General features: G+C 46.0%; 1 protein-coding gene across 2 annotated transcripts in view; it reads left to right on the top strand.

Moving 5' to 3' along the window:
* ZNF541 (zinc finger protein 541) overlaps window positions 1-20,612 on the top strand; it is a 40,615-nt gene extending 20,003 nt beyond the window's left edge. Inside the window, exons 5-16 of one of the 2 annotated variants that reach the window (XM_082368558.1) lie at window positions 451-509; window positions 716-875; window positions 1,033-1,200; window positions 2,110-2,434; window positions 8,437-8,500; window positions 9,105-9,247; window positions 9,652-9,755; window positions 10,980-11,055; window positions 11,616-11,704; window positions 14,955-15,110; window positions 15,276-15,457; window positions 15,575-20,612. In XM_082368558.1, the coding sequence (XP_082224684.1) occupies window positions 451-509; window positions 716-875; window positions 1,033-1,200; window positions 2,110-2,434; window positions 8,437-8,500; window positions 9,105-9,247; window positions 9,652-9,755; window positions 10,980-11,055; window positions 11,616-11,704; window positions 14,955-15,110; window positions 15,276-15,457; window positions 15,575-15,752 (1,704 nt within the window). In that variant the 3' untranslated portion in view covers window positions 15,753-20,612. Of the gene's footprint in view, window positions 1-450; window positions 510-715; window positions 876-1,032; window positions 1,201-2,109; window positions 2,435-8,436; window positions 8,501-9,104; window positions 9,248-9,651; window positions 9,756-10,979; window positions 11,056-11,615; window positions 11,705-14,954; window positions 15,111-15,275 lie in introns of both variants that reach the window. The other variant, XM_082368557.1, reaches the window with a different exon arrangement.
* The last annotated feature ends 265 nt before the right edge of the window (window positions 20,613-20,877 follow it).

Here is a 20,877-nt window from a genome sequence, read left to right as displayed (position 1 = left end):
TGGTTTAATTTGCATTTCCCCGATGGCTAATACTCTTGAGCATCTTTTAATGTGTTTATTGGCCATTTGTATATCCTCTTTGGATAAGTGTCTTTTCAGAGTCTTTGCCCATTTTTAAATTGGGTTGTGTTTTTATTATTGAGCTGTGAGAGTTCATTATGTATTATAGATACATAAAGATACGTAGTCCCTTATCAGATACATGATTTGCAACTCTTTTCTCTTATTCTGTCTTTTCACTTCTTGATGATGTCCTTTGAAGCACAGAAGTTGTAAGTTTTGATGAAGTCCAATACGTTCTGTCTTTTGTTTGGTTTTGGAGTCATCCAAGAAACCACTGCCTACTCCAGGGTCACCAAGAATTACACCTGTGTTTTCTTCCAAGTCTTATAGTTTTCACTCTTGCATCTCATTTCTGATATGTTGGCTCAGATGTATTTTCATCTTCAGGGTGGAAGTATCTACCGGCTCCCCCACCCGATGAAGGAGGAGAACATGGCAGGTGGCTGGTAAGTTCAGAAGCCCCTCGGGAATCCTCTGGTGGCTTTGATGTGCTGGCCCTGGGTGAGCGAGCTCTGGATGCTTCACTCCTGAAGGGGCGAGCACCAGGCCACGGAGAATCGGGGGCATCGTCTCCATTTCTTAGGGTTCGTCCAGAGCTGTCAGGGGATCAGTGTTTGGGGACGGAGTCCCATTCTCCCTTTCTTCCCCACAGTCACCAGCACAGTGGTGGTCCCACAGACTGGGCAGAGCCAAGGAGCACTTACGTCTGCAAGAATTGCAGCCAGATGTTTTATACAGAGAAAGGGCTGAGCAGCCACATGTGTTTTCACAGCGACCAGTGGCCGTCACCTCGAGGGAAGCAGGAGCCACAGGTGAAGGGGCGCGAAGCTGCCATTCATCTCAGGATGGAGCCGTCCTCCTGCGGGGAGCCTGGCTGGGGGCCGGGAGTCAGGGCTGTGCTGCTCTGGAGGGGCCCCTTGCTCCCTACCTACTGTGTCTCTTAAAGGGCTGGCTCTTCTCTGGGTGTAGGTGTTTGGCATGGAGTTTTGCAAGCCACCAAGACAGGTGCTGAGGCCGGAGGGGGACGGGCAGAGTCCCCCGGGAGCCAGGAAGCCCTTGGACAACATGACCGCAGCCCCTTTGGTGGTCCCTGTGTCGGTGCCTGTGGCTCCAGCGAACCATCCCCCGAGGAGCAAGGTGGGTGCTGAAGGAAGTAGGTACACTTCCTTCCAGCTGCTTTCCCCCTGCCAGTGGGAGCTGTGAGAAAAGCCCCCAAATCCTGGCTCCAGAAGAGCTTGGTTTGCGTGTTCATTCATCCGTTCAACCTCCAGTGAACTTCCTTTGTGTCTGGCCCTGTGCTGGGCAGGGCTGGGGACACTGCAGCGACCACAGCAGGCCTGCCCCTGTCCCCTGGGGCTCCCAGCCCAGCGGAGTAGATAGACCCATCCCCGGACACTGACGACCCAGAATGGGCCGGGCTGGGAGAGGGAGCTGTGGGAGCCCCGAGGGGGCACCAGAGACCCTGCCTGAGGAGGGGGTATCGGAGCTGAGATCTGGAGGAGGAGGAGGCGTGAGACGGGCAGAGAGGAGGGGAGATTGCATGGAGGTAAGGGAGAGTGTAGCAAGTCCAAGCCATCGTCTCTTCAGCCTGTGCTGGAAGACCCCACCTGGAGAAGTTCGTGCCGGACTCGGGGACGGGGTGCACGGAGCCCACTGTTTGTCTCGCAGGAGCTGCTGTCACTTTGAGGGGAACAGTTTTTCCTTTTGCCATGCTGTTGCATCCATCTGGCCCCCACACTTTAAGTGCCAGTCATTTTAACAACGGACATGAGTTTCCAAAATGGTCTGAGTGAGGGCCTCTCCTTGGGGGGTGTGGGTGCCTGAGAAGGCTCCAGTGTCAAGTGTCGCCCGGCTTAGGGTCTGGAGTCTGGCTCAGGCGTGGTGGCCCTGCTCGGCTTCCCGCGCGGAGGACTCTGGGCACAGCCATGCTGGGTGTGCGTCTGGCTGGTCAGTACCCTTTCCCACTCTCATGCCATCTTGAGGACTGAGCTGTGGGGCCGGTGGCCTCAGGTGACCCCCATGGTTCTGAAATCTCTTCTTCTCCAGGGACAGGGGAAGGACGGGGAAGAGAGAGACAGCAAGGAGAGCAGCCAACACAGGAAGCGGAGGAAGCTGACCCGGCCCAAGGCACCGCTCGTCCCTCCTCCGCCCTCCACGTCCGGGGAGCCGGGCCCAGGGGGATGCCGCCAGAGCTGGCTGCGCTCGCCCATGCTCCTGGTGGACCGCCTCCTGAAGGGACTGTCCTGGTGCCCTCCCTACACGCCGCCCCCGATGCTCAGCCCCATCCGGGAAGGCTCTGGGCTGTATTTCAACACCCTCTGTCCCACGTCTGCTCAGGCCCGTCCCGACAGGCTCGTCAGCGCCATGCTTGGTGAGTGAGGTTGATCACCCCACGACGGGCCTGCGGGGGGCCAGACCCCACCCCCTGTAGAATCTGGTCCAGCCATTCTCTCTGGCCTACGCCTGGGTCTGGTCTGGGGGTCCCGTTGCTGTTCAGAACTATCCCAGGACCATCTGGGACCAGCAGCCTTCTAGGTGCTTATAATTTTGTAGCCAGAAAGAAAATAGACGCCATTTAGCCTAACCACCCTTCTGCCTGCCCTTTCGAGTAATTTTTTTTTTTAATTTTTTAATTTTTGGCTATGTTGGGTCTTCGTTTCTGTGCGAGGGCTTTCTCTAGTTGTGGCAAGCAGGGGCCACTCTTCATCGCGGTGCGCGGGCCTCTCACCATCGTGGCCTCTCTTGTTGGGAGCACAGGCTCCAGACGCGCAGGCTCAGTAGTTGTGGCTCACGGGCCCAGTTGCTCCGCGGCATGTGGGATCTTCCCAGACCAGGGCTCGAACCCGTGTCCCCTGCATTAGCAGGCAGATTCTCAACCACTGCGCCACCAGAGAAGCCCTCGAGTAATTTTTTAAACAGCTTTATTGAGATATAATTCACATGCCATATGAATCACCCATTTAAAGTGTACAGTGTTTTTTTAGTGTATCCTTAGAATTGTACACCCATCACACAATCTAATTCTAGAGCATTTTCATCACCTCAGAAGATTATTTCCATGAGCGGTTACACACAGGCCCTGTAGCCCCCAACTCCTCAGCCCTGGGCAACCACCAGTCTACCAACCTACTTTTTCTCTGGGTCTCCCTATTCTGGACATTTCATATAATTGGAATCATACAATATGTGACGTTCTGTGTCTAGTTTGTTCACTTAGAACAATGTTTCCAAGGTTCATCCATGTTGTAGTATGCATCAGTGCTTCATTTCTTCTTATGGATGAGTGATATTCCATTCTCTGGATAGACGACGTTTTATTTATCCATTCATCAGCTGATGAGCATTTGGGTTGTTTTCGTCCCTTGGCTATTGCAAGGGACGAAAATGTGCTGTTATTGCAAATGTGCTGTTAAGAACATTTATGTATAAGTTTTTGTTGGACATAAGTCCTCATTTCTCTTGGGTATATACCTCAGAGTGGAATTGCTGGGTCAAAGGGTAACTATGTTTAACCGTTTAAGGAGCTGCCAGACTGTTTTCCAAAATGGCCGAGTCATTTTAAATTTCCACCAGCATTGTATGAAAGTTCCAGTTTCTCCACATCCTTGCTAACACTTCTTATCTGTCTTTTTTATTATAACCATCCTAGTGAGTGTAAAGTGGTAGCTCATTGTGGTTTTGATTTATATTTCCCTGATGGCTAATGATGTTGAGCATCTTTCCATGTGCTTATTATCCGTTTGTATATCTTCTCGGGAGAAATGTCTATTCAGATCCTTTGCCCATTTTTTAAATTGAATTCTTATCTTTTTATTATTGAGTTGTATCAGTTCCTTATATATTCTGGACGCAAGCCCCTTATCAGATATATGATTTGCAAATTCTCTCCCATTTTGTGGGTTGTCTTTTCATTTTATTTATGGTATGGTTTGCAGTACACAAGTTTTTAATTTTGATGAAGTCCAACTTATTTTTAGGTCTTCGATCAATCTTTAGTTAACTTTTATATATTGTATGAGGTAGGAGTCCAAATTCATTCTTTTGCATGTACGTATCAGTTCTTCCAGCACTTGAAAATACTGTTCTTTTCTCATTGAATTGTCTTGGTACCTTTGTGGAAAATCAGTTGACCATAAATGATTTGAGATTTTTCTTCTTTTTTAATACAGACATTTTACAGCTATAGATTTCCTCCTGAGCATTGCTTTAGCTACATTTTGTAAGTTTTAGTATGTTGTGTTTTTATATTCATTCAGCTAAAGTATTTTCTAATTTATCATTCCACTTCTTGTTTAATACACTGATTATTAAGGAGTGTGTTGCTTAATTTTCACATATTTGTGAATTTTCCAAATTGCCGCCTTTTATTGATTTGTAATCTAATTCTCTTGTGGTCAGAGAACATACTTTGTTTCTTTTTAAATTTAATTTATTTATTTTTATTTTTTTGGCCGTGCTGTGCAGTTTGCAGGATCTTAGTTCCCTGACCAGGGATCGAACCCATGCCCCCTGCAGTGGAAGCGTGGAGTCCTAACAACTGGACCGCCAGGGAATTCCCTTAAATTTATTTTAACATTTAAAATTTATTGAGGCATGTTATATGGGCTAGAATATGGTCTGTCTTGAAGAATGTTCCATGTGAATTTGAGAAGAATGTATTCTACTGATGTTTGGTGGAATGCTGTATTTTGTCTGTTTTGTCTAGTTAGTTTCAATTTCCTTGTTGATCTTCTGCCTAGTTGCCCTATCTACTGTTGAAAGTATTGAAATCTCCAACTATTATTTTTTAATGGTTTATTTCATCCTTCAGTTCTGTCATTTGTTGCTTCGTGTATTTTGGGGCTCTGTTTTTAGGTGTGTATATGTTTGTAATTGTCATATCTTCCTCATGGCTTGACCTTTTATGATCATGATGTGATTGTGATATCATTTGTCATTATTACAATAATTTTATCATTATCTCTAGTAATATTTTTTGTTTTAAAGTCTAATGTGCCTGACATTAGTATAGCCATTCCATCTCTTTTATGGTTGTTGTTTGCTTGGTATATATTTTTCTCTTCTTTTACTTTCAGCCTATTTGTGTCTTTGAAAATAAAGCATGTTACCTATAGACAGCATTAGTTGGATCATGTGTTTTTTTATCCAGTCTTACAAACTCTGCCTTTTGATTGGTTTGTTTAATCCATTCTTGTTTAATGTTATATTGATATGGTTGGATTTACATCTGCCATTTTGCTTTTTATTTTCTATATGTTACATGTCTTTTTCTCCCTCTGTTCCTCCTTTCTTTTGTATTAAGTATTTTCTAGTGTAACATTTTAATTCTTTTAATTTTTCACTTTTTCTTAGTCATTTCTTAGTGGTTGCTCTAGGACTTAAAATATATGTCTTATCAGAATCTGTTCGGATGTGTAATAACTCATTAACAATGAAATATAGAAATACTGCTCCTACCTAGCTCTATTCCTTCTAACTCTTTTGCTATTATATGTGAGAGACCCAGTAATACCTTACTGGTCATGTTTATTGCTTTATATAATTTTATTTCATGTAAAAAAACAGAGAATAAAGGAAAGCAAGCATGATGTATAGAGATTGTTATATTAACCTTCTTATTTACCATTTCTGATCTCTTCAAATATATTTCTATGTTATAGGCCCACAATACATACTGTTTTATGCAGTTGTTTTTTAAGGCACTTAAGAAAAGAAATATGTAATCATACTGATTTTTATAGTTACCCATATTTACTAGTGCTTCGCTTTTTTTTTTTTTTGGTTTGGATTCAAGTTGCCATCTGATGTCATTTGCTTTCAATCTGAAGAACTTTCTTTAGTATTTATTTTTATTAGGGATATATAATTCACATACCATACAATTCATCCCTTTAAAGTATATAATTCAATGGTTTTTAGTATATTCACAGAGCTGTGCAACCATCACTACCATCAGTTTTCAGAAATTTTCATCATCCCCAAAAGAAGCCCTGTACTTATTAGCAGTCCCTCCTTTCCATCCTCCCCACCCCCAGCCATGGGTAACGACTAATCTACTTTGTCTCTATCGATTTGACTATTCTGTATATTTCATATGAGTGGAATCATACAGTATGTGGTCCTTTATGAGTGCCTTCTTTTAGTTAGCATGATGTTTTTAGGTTTCATCCACGTTGCAGTATGTATCAGTACTTTGTTCCTTTTTGTGGCTGAATAATATTTCACCTTTAATATTTCTTGTAAGACAGGTCTGCCAGCAACAGATTTTCTCAGTTTTTACTTATCTGGGAGTTTCTTTATTTTACCTTCATTTTTGAAAGATAATTTGCTGAATATAAGATACTTGGTTGACACTTTACTTTCAGTAATTTGAATATATTATCCCATTGCCTTCTGACCTACATCGTTTCTGTTAAGAAGTTAGCTGTTAATCTTACTGTAGTGCCCTTGTATGTAACAAATTGTTTTTCCCTTTTTGCTTTCAAGATCTTATCTTTATTTTTGCTTTCAACATTTTGCCTATGTTATGTCTGGATGTAGAGCTCTTTGTGTTTAATCTTTCTTGGAGTTTATAGAGTTTGTTGGATATACATATTGTTTTTCATCAAATTTGGGAAATTTTCAGCCATTAATACTTTAAATATTCTGTCCCCTGCTCCCCTCTTTCTGGTACTCCCACTACATGTATAATGTTGCACTTAATGACATCTCACATTTCTCTGAGGCGCTCTTCACTCTCCTACATTTTTTTCTCTCTGTTCTTCAGATTTCATAGTCTCCATTGTTCTGTCTTCAGGTTTGCTGATCGTTTCTTCTGCCAGCTCAGATCTACTGTTGAGCCTTATTTTGCTTATTGTACTTTTTTAACCCCAGAATTATTTCCATTTGGTTCTTTTTTCTTTTTTTTTGGCTGCATCACACAGCATACAGGATCTTAGTTCCTCGACTAGGGATTGAACCCGAGCCCCCTGCAGTGGAAGAGTGGAGTCTTAACCACTGGACCACCAGGGAAGTCCACATTTGGTTCTTTTTAAAAAATAATTTCCAGCTCTTAATGGCATTTTCTCTTTGATGAGAAATTTTTATTTTATCTTACTTTAATTCTTTAAGCATGGGAGCCGGGGGAAGAAGAAGCCCCCATCTCCTTGGCTGCACCTACCTGGGTAGAGCTTCCGTTACAAAGAGCCGGGGGCTTAGGTGGGTAAGGGAGTGGGCCATGGCTCCAGTGCCACAGACTCTCACTGTTCTTACCAAGATTTAGTAGATTTTCTTGAATGAGTATTTCTTAAAATGCTGTATGCCTTTAGGACAACTTGCAGAGACTTTAGCTTACTGTTCTTTTTTTTTTTTTAATGATTTTTTATCAGTAAATTGGTTGTTTTGCTGAGTTCCTTACTCTACTTTTTCAGAAGTCTTATCCCCCTTCTATGCAATCTTTTTATTTTATTTTATTGTGATGTGAACAGTTAATCTGTGATCTACCCTTTTAACAAATATTTAAGTGTGCAATACAGTATTGTTGACTATAGGTACAATGTTATACAGCAGATTTCTAGAGCTTGCTTAACTGAAACTTTATGCCCATTGATTAGTAACCTCCCATTTCCCACTCCCCCAACCCCTGATAACCCCTATTCCACTCTTTGATTATATCAATATGAATTCAGCTACTTTAGATACTTTATATAAGTGGAGTCATGCAGTATTTCTCTTTCTGTGACTGGCTTATTTCACTTAGCATAATGTCCTCAGTGTTCATCCATGTTGTTGCATATTGCAGAATTTCCTTTTTTTAAGGCTAAATGGTATTCCATTGTATGTTTATATCACATTTCCTTTATGTGCTCATCTGTCAATGGACATTTAGGTTGTTTCCACATCTTGGCTATTGTGAATAGTGCTGGAGTGAACATGGGAGTTCAGATATCTTTTTGAGGTCTTGACTGCAGTTCTTTTGGATGAATACCCAGAAGTGGGTTTGCTGCATGATATGGTAGTTCTACTTTTAATTTTTGAGGAAACTCCATACCATGCAATCTTTTTTTTCCTAATTTTTAATTTTATATTGGAGTGTAGTTGATTTTTAATGTTGTGTTAGTTTCAGGTGTACAGCAAAGTGATTTTGTTATACATATTCACATATCTATTCTTTTTTAGATTCCTTTCCCATATAGGTTATTACAGAGCATTGAGTATAGTTCCCTGTGCTATACAGTAGGTCCTTGTTGATTATCTATTTTATATATAGTAGTGTGTGTATACCATGCAATCTTAAAGAGCCTGCTTTTAGCTGCTCTGGAAAGGCAGGCAGAAAGGGCCTCGTGGGTCAGTTCTAGCTAGTCTTCTTGAGGCTCTTCTTTGTGTGTTTTCCAGATCACATGGATGGCTCTTTTGGCATCTGTGTGGTGAAGGACGACACCAAGATCAGCACTGAACCGTGAGTTGGAACAGACTTAGAACCTGAGGGTCCTTCCAAAGTGGGGATGCTTTTACCCTCCTTGCATTCCAGTGTTGGTTTTTCCCAAGGGAGCCTTCATCACGGGAAAATCAGGTCTAGATCCAGAGCCTCTCTAGGAGAGACGTGGTGGATTTTTCCAGGTGTTTCCCCAGTATTCCTTCTGTCCAGACATACCATAGTTGGATCTCTGGGGACAGAACGCCCAGCACCCTGGGGCTCTAGGTAGAATTGGTGAGAGACTCTTGTGTGGCCACGGACTGTGGCTCGATGGATGTTACCTTGGATGTAGAAGCATGCCAGGTATCAGCACACACCTCCCCTGTCCTAGACCCCAAACGCCTGAGGCCAGAAATCTGGCGATAAAGCAAATCGGAGGAAGGAAGGGAGTATCCCTCAAGAGGTCTCTGGAATACCTGTGCGTGTCTGTTGGGGTGACGAGCACTCCCTGTGTCTGAGAGATGGCTGAAGGGTTCCACAGAGCGGGGCTGTGGCCTGAGAGCAGGGCTCACCGCACATCTCTTTTATTTCCCATCTTGGCCACACACACATGTCTTGTATGTCCGTGTGTGTGGCCTCATTTCAGACACATCAACATAGGAAGCCGGTTTCAGGCTGAGATCCCTGAGCTCCAGGACAGATCACTGGCTGGAACTGACGAGCATGTAGCTTCTCTGGTCTGGAAGCCATGGGGAGATGTGATGACCAACCCGGAAACGCAGGATAGAGGTGGCTGAGACTTTGGGGCCAGGTTCCCAAGGGCCCTCCTCCATCTCCAAGGAGTTTCTCCTCCTAGTTCTCACCTTGACCAAGAAGCAGTGATCCCCGGGCGGGGGTGGGGTGGGCAGAGCTGGCCTTCAGCGCAGTATTGCTTTGCTGTGCTGCAGCCCCTTGCCCCACCTCTCCTCTCACCCAGTAGCTGGCCAGGCCACCCAGAGCAGGTGCCAGGAGCAGGGTTTCTGCCGTCCTCCTTGTCCCTCCCTCCCCTCAGCCTGCTTTTAACAGAGAGGTGAGGGAGATGGTGACAGGAGCCCCCCGCCCCATCTGTGCTGTCGGGGAGGTTTCCTCTCTGGCCCTTGCTGACCCTCTGTGTCTCCTCTCCTTCCCGCTGCCGGGCTGCCTGCTGGAAACAGTGACCAAGCTCTGCAACGTGGCCTGCTCCAGCGCGATGCCGGGCGGGGGCACCAACCTGGAGCTCTCTCTGCACTGCCTGCATGAAGCCCAGGGCAACATCCAGGTGAGGTGCAGGCGAGGGTGGGCTCAGAGGAGCTGTGGGAAGCTCCCTGCTCTCTTAGGGCCAGGGGCTCTAGGCGCATGCCACGTGCCTTCTACTTGGGGCTTTGCAGCTCACGAGAACCGAAGGCTGGCCACCCACCCTTCTCCCTGGTCGCTTTGGGACTGGTGGTGTCCTTGTGAACATAGGGGAAATGCACACATACGGGCTCAATCAGTTATTTATCTGGGGTGACAGCAGAGCACCAGGGTTCCTCCAGCATTACCTCATCTCAGCGGCACTGGGGAGGGGGAACCAACTCAGGGCCTGCATTAATCTGGTTTACTTACTGAACTTTAACTTTTTGATTAAAAATGGTGTGTGAAAACCTCTGATGCAACAGAAATGCCTCTGCCTCCTCCAAGGACCCTCCTCACAATCCTAAAATTTAGAAAATAAAGTCCAACTCTGTGTAGTGGGAGAGGAAGTCACGTCACCCGAGTTAGAGACCCAAGAGTCAGGGCTATGTGGTGCTTTTTCTCAAGCTGAGAGGCAGTGGCTGGCACGTGGCAGGTGCTCAGCAGAGTAATCAGCACATATTTCCTGGGTCCTCCTGATACCTGGTGATGTCCCGGTGTCAGGCTGGGGCCAGCTCAGGGGCCCATTCTTGGCTTAATGCTCTGCTGCCACCATCTTGAAACTCTTAATAGTTTTTGAACACAGGGCCCCGTGTTTCCATTTTGCGCTGGGTCCTGCAAATTACATAGCTAGTCCCGACCGGGGTTACGCTGTTGAGCAAGACAAATGCTCTCTCTTTGCAGGGCTTACATTTTAGGAGAGTAAACACATGAAATACATTTTTTAAAAGTGATAGATAATGATTAGTGCTATGAGGACCATAAAATGGGGTAGGGCAAGGGCAGTGCCACTCCAAATGCTGCTCCTGGAAGAAATAAGGAGCTTGTGCCAGAATAAGTCCACACACTGTTTCCTTCATCAAGTAAATCTTGCTATGAAAAAGGTAACGTCAGCTGCACTCAACAGTACGCTTCGTGCTGTAGGCAATGTGTCCCAAGTGGTTCACAGCTGGTGGCCAGTCCACAGACCGACCACACTTTGAGTCGCCCTGGGGTAGGGGTGGCTTTAGGGAGGGCTGCACATATTTTTTGAATGAATGAAAGAATGAAGGCGGGCCTCTGCCTCACCTTCCCTCCCTCAGAGAGTTGCCCGCCACTCCTCTCGTTCCAGGTTGCCCTGGAGACCCTCTTACTGAGAGGACCCCAGAAGCCATGGACTCACCCTCTCGCCAACTATCGCTACACGGGTAACTGGAGCGTGGCTGCCCGCGTGGTTTGGGCCTGGCTGAGGCCCCTGTGAGCCAGTCAGTTTCCGTGGCAAGCTCTGCATGTGCCTCTCGGAGTTCTCTTGGGGCCTGCACCTGCCCTCCCAGAAGGGCCCGTCCTCTCTGGGGGACTCAGTGGGTGCTGTTCTCTAGTTGGATCCAACCTTCCCCTTTCCACTGGTTCCCTCATGGGCTCTGCCTGGCCAGAAAGGGGGTGCCAGGTTCGGGGGGGCTCAGGTTCCGCAGCTGAGCACTCCAGCCCTGGAGTCAGGCAACCTGGGGCCCCCGCCTGCCCTTGGCAAGTCTCTTAACCAGCGGAAGCCTCAAGTTGCTGCATCTGTCAAGTGGGGATGGTAATAGCCCCTACCTGCTAAGGTTTTTGTGAGGATTGTGTGAGATAAAGCAAGTAAGGGGCTTAGCAGAAATCTTGGCATATAATTGGCGCTCGGTGGCCTGAAAAAGGAGGGGAGTCTGCACTTCAGCCGTGGCTGTGGTCCCAGAAGGAGAAACATCCTTCCTCCTCTTGGCTGTTTCTCCAATAGGTTCGGACATCTGGAACCCCATGGAGAAGAGGCTCTTTAAGAAGGCGTTCTGTGCCCACAAGAAGGACTTCTACTTGATACACAAGACGGTAAGGCGAACGTGGCAGGCTGGTGTAGACAAGGCTCCCTCACACGGCCGAGGCGCTAGAACTGCAGGGCCTGTCAGGGGCGATACTCTGCTCATGCTGTGAACAGTTGACAACTAAAAAGCCATTGCTTTGAACAACCCCAAACACTACAGAAATGAATCCCACGTTCAAAATAAAGCCCTCCAGGCCCCTCCCCACAATCCTACTTCTGATTGATAACCTGACAGGCATTTACTGCCCATACGGATTTTACACACCTATATGCACTTTCTCAAAAAAGGATGAGATCATATATTTAATATCCTGCTGATTATTTTGCTCTTTTTTTCAACTTGATGTACACAAAATTGCACATAATCAAAGTGTAAGATTTAATGTTTTTGACATATTTATACACTTGTAAGACCATCACCATGATCAAGATAATGAAAATATGTCACCTCCAAAAGTTCCCTCCTGCCCCTTTGCAACCCTTCCTTCCTGCCACCCAGGTCCCTAGTCAACTCTTGTCTACTTTCTGTCACTATAAATTAGTTTGCATTTTCTAGAGGTTTATATAAATGGAATAATCGTACAGCATGTGATCTGCTTTCTCTGGCTTCTTACACTCAACATAATGATTTTGAGATTCATCCATGTTGTCGTGTGTACCAATAGTTCATCCCTTTATTGCTGAGGAGTGTACCATTGTGTGGACGGACCACTGTTCATTTAATCATCCACCTGTTGGCGGTTTCCAGTTACTGATGACTACAGATAAAGTTGCTCTGAACATTCACATACAAGTCTTTGTATGGACATGTACTGGGTTCTTTTTTTTTTTGCGGGGATGGGGGTGGGATTATAAATACCTAGGAGGGGAATGAGGGTAACTTATAGCAGATGTATGTTTAACTTTTTAAGAAACTGCCGAACTGTTTTCCAAAGTGGCTATACCATTTCCCATTCCCACCAGCAGGTTATGAAAGGTCCAGTTGTTCCACACCCTCGTCAACACTTGGTATGCTCAGTCTCTTTAATTTTAGCCATTCTAATGAGTGTACAGTAGCATCTGACTCCATTTTCCTAACGACTAATGATGCTGAGCATCTTTGTCTTTTTTTGCTATATGTGCACCATCTTTGGTGGGCTGTCTGTTCATATCTTTTGCCTATCTTTTTATTGGGGTGTCTGTGTTTTTATTGAGTTGTAGGAGTTCTTATTTTGTGCTGAACACCAGTCCTTTATCCAGATATATGCTTTGGAAATATTTTCTCCCAGTATGCAATTTGTCAGTCTCCTAACAGTGTCTTTTGAAGAAAAGTTTTTAATTTTGATTATGCATAACTTATTAGTTTCTCTTTTATAGACTGTGCTTTTCGTGTTGTATCTAAGAAATCTTTGCCTAACCCAAAGTCACAAAGATTTTCCCCTATGTTTTCGTCTGGAGGCTTTATAGTTTTAGGTTTTATTTCTAGATTTATGACCCATTTTAAGTTTATTTTTGTATGGGGTGCGAGGTGAGTTCATTTTTTGCATATGGATATTTATTGTTCCAATACCTTTTGTTGAAAAGACCATATTTTCTCCACTCAGTTGCTTTTGTACCTTTGTTAAATGTCAGTTGGCCATATATATATGCATCTACTTCTGGACTCTGTATTCTGTTCCATTGATCTGTTTGTCTTTTATTAAGCTATTCCCATATTGTCTTTATTACTGTAGCTTTATTCTAAGTCTTGAAATCAGAAAATGTTAGTCCTTCAACTTTGTTATTCTTTTTCAAAGTTATTTTTTCTATTCTAGATCCTTTTTATTTCCCTATGAATTTTAGAAATAACTTGTCAATTTCAAAATAAAAATTCCTGCTAGGAATTTGATTGGTACTGTTTTTGACTCCATAGGTCAACTGGGGAGAGTTGTTTTCTTAACAATATTGAGTCTTCTGACTCGTGAACAGGGTATATCTATTTAAATCTTTAACTTTTCAGCAATGTTTTGAAGTTTTTAGTGTACAGTTGTTGCATACTTTTTGTCAGATTTATTCCTAAGTACTTCTGTTTTTTATGATGTTATAAAGAGTTCTTTTTTATTTCAGTTTCCAATGGTTTGTTGCTAGTATGTATAGAAATAAAATTGATTTTTATATTGATTTTGTGTTCTGAAATGTTGCCAAACTAACTTATTAGTTTTGGTAACTTTTTTGTGGATTCCACTGGATTTTCTACATAGACAGTCATATCATCTGCAAATAAAGACAGTTTTATTTCTTCCTTTCCAACCTGGATGCCTTTACTTTTTTCTTGCCTTGTTGCACTCTAGAATCACCAGTACAGTATTGAGTAGAAGTGGTGAGAGTGAAAATCCTTGTCTTGTTCATGATATTTGAGGGGAAACCACTCCACCGTTAGCTGTAGGGATTTTGTAGGTATCATTTATCAGGTTGAAGAGAAGTTCCTTCTATTCCTATTTTGCTGAGAGTTTACATCAGCAATGGACATCGGATTGTATCAAATGCTTTTTCTGCACCTATCAAGATGCTCATATGATTTCTCTTTTTTAAGTTTAATATGATGAACTACATTGATTTTAGATTGTTCAACCCATCTCACGTTTCTGGGATGGGCTCCACTTAGTCATGGTATATTGTCCTTTATAAATATATATATATATTGTTGGATTCTATTCGTTAAAAGTTTTGTTTAAAATTTTTCATCTATGTTCATGAGGGACATTGGTCTGTAACTTTCTTTCCTTGTAATATCTTCGTCTGGCTTTGGTATCAGAGAAATGTTGAACTTACAGAATGAGTTGGGAAGTGTTCCTTCCTCTTCAGTTTTTTGGAGGGCTCTGCCCAGCTGTCGCATAAGTCCATGAGGTATCCGCCACGTAAGGACACTCTGCTTTAATTAGTCCCAGTCGGTAGACATGTGGCTCCACAGGATGTCACAGTGAGCGTCCTTGTGTGTACCTTTGTGTGCATTTTCCTGGAGAGAAGCGTTCCTGGGCCAGCCTCGTTGCTCAGAGCGTGCAGAGCTTAGGTGGGTTGACTCTGGTGGCTTCTCTCTGAACCCCTTCATCCCCAGGAGGACTTTGGGATTCTCTGTCCCCTGTGGCAGAGGAGCGTACCAAGCCGTAGGGAGAGACGTTTCAGGAGGGCTTTCAAAAAGTGGCGGCTGGCCCCATGGGGAGGGGATTTAGGGCGTCAAGGCCATACTCACTGCTGCTCCTGAGGCACTGTCCTTAGCCGGCTTCTGTCTTCCTCCACTAGATCCAGACAAAAACTGTAGCCCAGTGTGTTGAGTATTACTACATCTGGAAAAAAATGATCAAGTTTGACTGCGGCCGAGCCCCAGTGCTGGAAAAGAGGGTCAAGAGAGAGCCGGATGAAGCAGACAGGACAGAAGCGAAGGCAGAGGGTCTCGGGGTAGGGCTTCTGGAGTTCAGCGCCGATCTGGATGCCCGGTGCCCATCCAAGCTGGGCGGGGGTGGGGGGTGCACCCCGCGACGTTTGTGCTCTGGACCCCTGCTTCTCCCTTAGAAGGGCGGCGGGGTGGTCAGCACCCTTTCATCATCTCTGCCCCCTCTGCAGATCACTTGTAGCCCTCGGGAGAGACCCAGCCACCGGCCAACCCCCGAATTAAAGATAAAGACTAAGAGTTACAGGAGGGAGTCCATCCTCAACTCCAGCCCAAACGCCAGCTTGAAGCGGACCCCTGAGCTGCCGGGGAGCAGGGAGGGCCAGGGCTTCTTTCCCTGCAGGGAGTGTGAGAGGTACCGCCCTTTCCCTGGATGCTCCCACACCGCCTGCCCTCAGCCCCCTGGGGTCCCCCCCTCAGGGCTACCCGCCTCCCCCTGTTCTGACCCCTGTGTCCTCTGGTGCCTCCTCAGGGTGTTTGACAAGGTCAAGAGTCGAAATGCCCACATGAAGCGGCACCGGCTTCAGGACCACGTGGAGCCCATCGTCAGGGCAAGGTGGCCCGTGAAGCCCTTCCAGCTGAAGGAGGAGGAGGAGGAGGAGGAGGAGGAGGAGGAGCTAGGGGCTGACATCGGCCCTCTGCAGTGGTGATTCTGGGCGGGCAGCAAGTTGGGACGGGCACCTCCAGCCCTGTCATGTCTCCTTTAGCCACTCCAAGGTACCCCTCTGCCTCCCTGGCCCCGTCAGTGTCCCCACCGGGCAGCCCAGCTTGCAGACACGAAAGGCATTAGGCCACGAGCAGGCAGGGGACGCACAGTCATCTGATCACTGCGAAGGCCCTGCCAGCTGTGCCAGAGGCTCTGTTCTCTTTAGGTTAATAGTCTCTTGCCTTCTTTCAGTTCCGCTCCTTCCAGAGCAGAGAGGCTTGGGGAGGGAAAGGTTACATCTGGGTAGCTCTTCAATCTTAGCCTCAGTTTCGGGCTTGGTTACATTTGTTAGATAAGGCCAAGATGTAGAGAATCATTGGAAAATACCTTCAGATCTCCACCGTGTTGGGGCCCCTTACCGGGGGTCTCTCTGCCTTCAGATTCTGTCCCTAGTCTTGCCATGACTTGTATGTTGTTAGGTTTTTTTTGTACGTGTCGACTTGTAAATCTTATTAAATTGGGTTCTTAAGCAGCTGTCTTCTGGCTTCCCTGCCTGTTGATCCAGCGAAGGCTTCTGAGCCCCTGCCCCTCCCAAAAGCCACAGTGACGAGTAAACTGAGTCCCTCCCTGCCCTGGAGGAGCCTCACACATTCATGCAGCCCGCATTTATCAAGCACCTACTGTAGTTGTGCCGGACACGTGATGGGGACATAGTGATGTGGAGGGGCAAGGCCCCTCCCCTCACAGAGCTTACATTTTAGGAGCGGGAAGGTAGCAGTGATAAATCAGCAAAAAGGCGAGTTTAGATATCGATAGTGCGTATGCTTTTGGCCGTAATAACAGAGGAGTCAGCGTAGGTTTAAGCTCTCAGGACATGTGGTGGTGCCAGTGGCTCCACGGTGAAGTCAAGGCCTGCCAGCGGTGGCCAGCGTCAGCAGGTCAGCAGCAGCAAGAATCCCCTCTTCTACGCGAGCACCCAAACCTTCGGAGGGTGCAGGGCAGAGAGCAGCTCCCTCCCTTCCTTGTTCCCCTTTTTAAGAGTGAGGAAAGCTTGTAGCAGCGCCCAACAGAACGCTCCTCACGTCTCCTCGGCCAGAACTGTAGCCCGTGCTCTTTCTAAACTGATCCCTGACAGTGGCAAGGGAAGTGGCCACCGTTATCCCGGACCCTCAAGATTTGTCTCCAGGACTGGGGAGAACCAGTGTGTTCCCTCAGATTTGTTGTCACCCAATCAACACTGGAATCCCATTTGCCAGGAAAAGAAGAGGAAGCAGAGATGGCCACTGGGGAGTCAGACCTTGTGTCCACAGCAAAGCGACGTGAGGAAAGTACAGCAGGGGGCCAAGTCCGAGGGAGTGACAGGGAGTGGCAGGCCAGTAGGTGGGTGGAGCGGGGGTGGGAAGCCACACCGAGGAAGCTGCTGAGGCCGAGACCCGCTTCCAGGCCACGGCGTGGCGAAGCGCTGACTCTGCCACGGGACCCAGGGGAGGCTGTTCAAAGCTCTAGCTGCTGTGTGGAGGCCGTGGGCGGTGAGACGGGAGGCCTGGAGAGTAGCTGGAAGGCCCTCAGGGGAGATGGTGGCCTGGGCTGGAGAAGCAGTGAAGAGGCCAGAAGCGCAAGGCTTAGGGATCACATTAGAAGTAGACTCAGACGTGCTGAGGGGTCACACGTCACAGAGAGAGCTGGTAAGGAAAAGGACGGATCGAGGTTGGCATGGCAGGTTGGGGTTTGAGCAACTGAGCAGATGCTATTAACTGAGATGAGGAAGAGGGACACATCAGAGGGTTGATAGCTTAAAGGCGTGATTGCGTCTATAACTATGTGCTGCCTTCGGAGGGACTGGCTAGGGGAGCAGGGTAAACGGTGGTGTCAGGAGGCTTCACAGAAGGGCCAGGTTTCAGCCCAGTAAATCGGAAAAGACGGGGAGGGAGGAGGAGCAGAGGAGGAAGTTGAGTTGGAAGCGGCGCGGGCACTGTGGCTGGGGAAAGGGCTCTGGCGTCAGATGAACCAGAATTTACAGCCTGGCTCTTCTTCCTTCTTTGCCACCTTGGGCAAGTCATTTTCCCTGTTTGAGTCTCAGTTTTCCCATTCTGTAACTGGGATGGAAAACACCTACCCCCATATATCTGTTGACGAGAAAAGGTAAATCGGATATTGGCAGGTGCCCCGTGTGACCTGAGCACTCATGCTGTTGCTGTCACCGTGTGGGTCCCACCCTCCATAACGAGTGAAGCCCGATGACACTGGAAATGAAAGTCTCTGGCTTCAAGGTCGGGTGGTATATTAGTTACCTATTGCTGCGTAACAAATTAAGCTGAAACTTAACAGCTTTAAACAAATGGAAACCTTTACAATAGTGCTGCTTAGAGGGGCAGGGAACCCAAACTGTTTGTGGTTATCCAAACTCACCCCCATCTTATCTGCGGTCAGAATACAGTGGCAACCACAAGTGGGTGGTCCAGAAGAATCTCTGAATGTAAGAAGAGAGTTAGGCAAAGGTTTCTTGTGAATTCCCTCCCCCCAGCCAAACCCCACCCCCAGAAAACAGTGTTTTCTCAACCCCAAATTATCTGCATCGTAATCATCTAGGGGTCCTGTAAAAAATGCATATTCTTGTACCCCACCACAGACTTTCCTAATCTGAATCATTGGAGGTAGGGCCCTGGAACTTAAATTTTTTAAAGAAGCTTTCTTAGAAGAATAGTTTTTAGATATGCATAAAAATTGGGAAGATGGTATAGAGAATTTCCATATACCCCCCACTCAGTTTCCCCTATTATTATCTTACATTAATATGGTACATTTGTTACAATTAATGAACCAATATTGCTATATTATTATTAACTAAAGTCCATCCTTCATTCAGATTTCATTAGTTTTTACCTCATGTCCCTCTTCTGTGCCAGGATCCTCCCAGGACACCACATTACATTTAGTTGTCACATCTCCTTAGGCTCCTCATGGCTGTGACAGTTTCTCACACTTTCCTTGTTTTTGATGACAGTTATGAGAAGTCGTGGTCAGGTATTTTGGAGAATGTGCCTCAACTGGGGTTTGTCTTATGTTTCTCATGATCAGAGGGGGAGGAAGACCACAGAAGTGAAGTGCCACTGTCATCACATGTTATTAAGGGTACACAGTATCAGTGTGACTTGTCACTGTTGATGTTAACTTCCACCACCTGGCTGACAATGTTTGTCATGTTTCTACACTGTAAACTTAGTCCCCGCCCCCAATACTGTCATTTGTGGAAGGAAGTCACTGTGCACAGTTCATGCGTAAGGTGTGAAGAGTCACGCTTCAACTTCTTGAGGGTAGAATAGCCACATAAATTATTTGGAATTATGCACGGAATAGTTGTCTATTTTCTGCCATTTATTTATTTGTTCAGTCATTCATTTATATCAGCATGGGCTCATGGAGGTTTTATAGACTGGGTTATTATCCAGTGCTACTTTGTTGCTCAAATTATTCCAGCTTTGACTATTGGGAGCTCATTCAGTTGGCTCTTGTGTCTCTTTGACATACCCCATTTGTGTGTCTGTGTGTGTGTGTGTGTGTGTGTGTGTATGAGAGAGAGAGAGAGAGAGAGACGAGATGGAGGCTGAGAGACTTCTGTTCTGGAACTACAAGATGCTCTACGCGCATCCTGTATAATTTCCTGCCCAGTCCTAGAACCAGCCATTTATCCAAGGAGCCCTGGTTCCTTTTATTGGAGAACAGTATTAAAAACTAAGATCTGGGCACTAGGTGTGTTTGAACCTGAATTTTTAACACAGTCTCACCAGCTACTTCTTAATGAAACCAGAGTTAGAGAACCTCTGCTCTCAGTTTTGACTCCCGTCGCTCAAGTATCAGCTTACCTCAGAGGTACTGCAGGTCTGGTTCCAGACCACCACAATAAGGCCAGTCATAGGAGTTTTGTTTGTTTCTTTCCCAGTGCACAAAAGTTATGTTTACACTATACTATAGTCTATTCAGTGTGGAGTAGCATTATGTGTAAAAAAAAAAAAAAAGTACATATCTTAATTTAAAAATACTTTATTGCGGACTTCCCTGGTGGCACAGTGATTAAGAATCCGCCTGCCAATGCAGGGGACACAGGTTCGAGCCCTAGTCCAGGAAGCTCCCACATGCCACGGAGCAACTAAGCTCACGCGCCACAACTACTGAGCCTGCACTCTAGAGCCCGCAAGCCACAAGTACTGAGCCCTCGTGCCACAACTACTGAAGCCCGCGAGCCTAGAGCCCATGCTCCGCAATAAGAGAAGCCAATGCAACGAGAAGCCCACGCACCGCAACAAAGAGTAGCCCCGACTCGCCACAACTAGAGAAAGCCCGCGCAGCAATGAAGACCCAGTGCAGCCACAAATAAATAAATAAATGAAGAGAAAAAAGTCTCCAAGTATTTGGAAACTAAATAGCACTCTTCTAAATAACATGGGTCAAAGAAAGAAATCAAAAATGAAATGATTTTTAAAAACTGCTAAAAAATGCTAACCATCATCTGAGCCTTTAGCCAGTCGTAACAGTAACATCAAAGATCACCGATCACAGGTCACCCTAACAAATATAGTAATAAAAAACTTTAAAGTATTGCAAGAATTACCAAAACGTGACAGTGAGACATTAAGTGAGCCAACTCTGTTTGGGAAACGGCGCAGCTTGGACAGACTTGCTCAACACAAGGTTGCCACAAACCTTCAATTTGTAAAAACCGTAATTTCTGCGAAAGGCAAGAAAGCAAAGCACGATAAAATGATGTTCGCCTACTTCACTGGCCTTCCCAAGCCAATTTCAGCATAGGTCGACAGAGGGCGCAGGAAAAGGGATACCATTTTCAGTCTTACCACTTACGCCTTTCCAAGTGAAGGAGAACGTCAGGAGGTAAAGAGCGAAGGCGGGGACTAAACTCTTGCGCAAGGGAACTGTCAAACCCAGGCGTGGATTGGCCGTGTCTTCCGGCATGGAGCTGTCACGTGAGGATCAATGGTCAGCTGACTATGGTCGAAATTCCGCCGGGAAGTGAGACGGGGCCAAGGGCTGATGTTGATTGGTGGAGGAGGATCCAGAAAGGTAGCACCTCAAGGCGGGTCCTTGGCGGTGAGGACTACGACTGGCTTATGCGG

The sequence above is a fragment of the Balaenoptera borealis genome, assembly GCF_965194805.1.
Source record: "Balaenoptera borealis genome assembly, chromosome: 19".
Lineage (NCBI taxonomy): Eukaryota > Metazoa > Chordata > Mammalia > Artiodactyla > Balaenopteridae > Balaenoptera > Balaenoptera borealis.
Note: the sequence above shows the minus strand (reverse complement) of the source record. Positions and strands in the feature narration are given on the sequence as shown.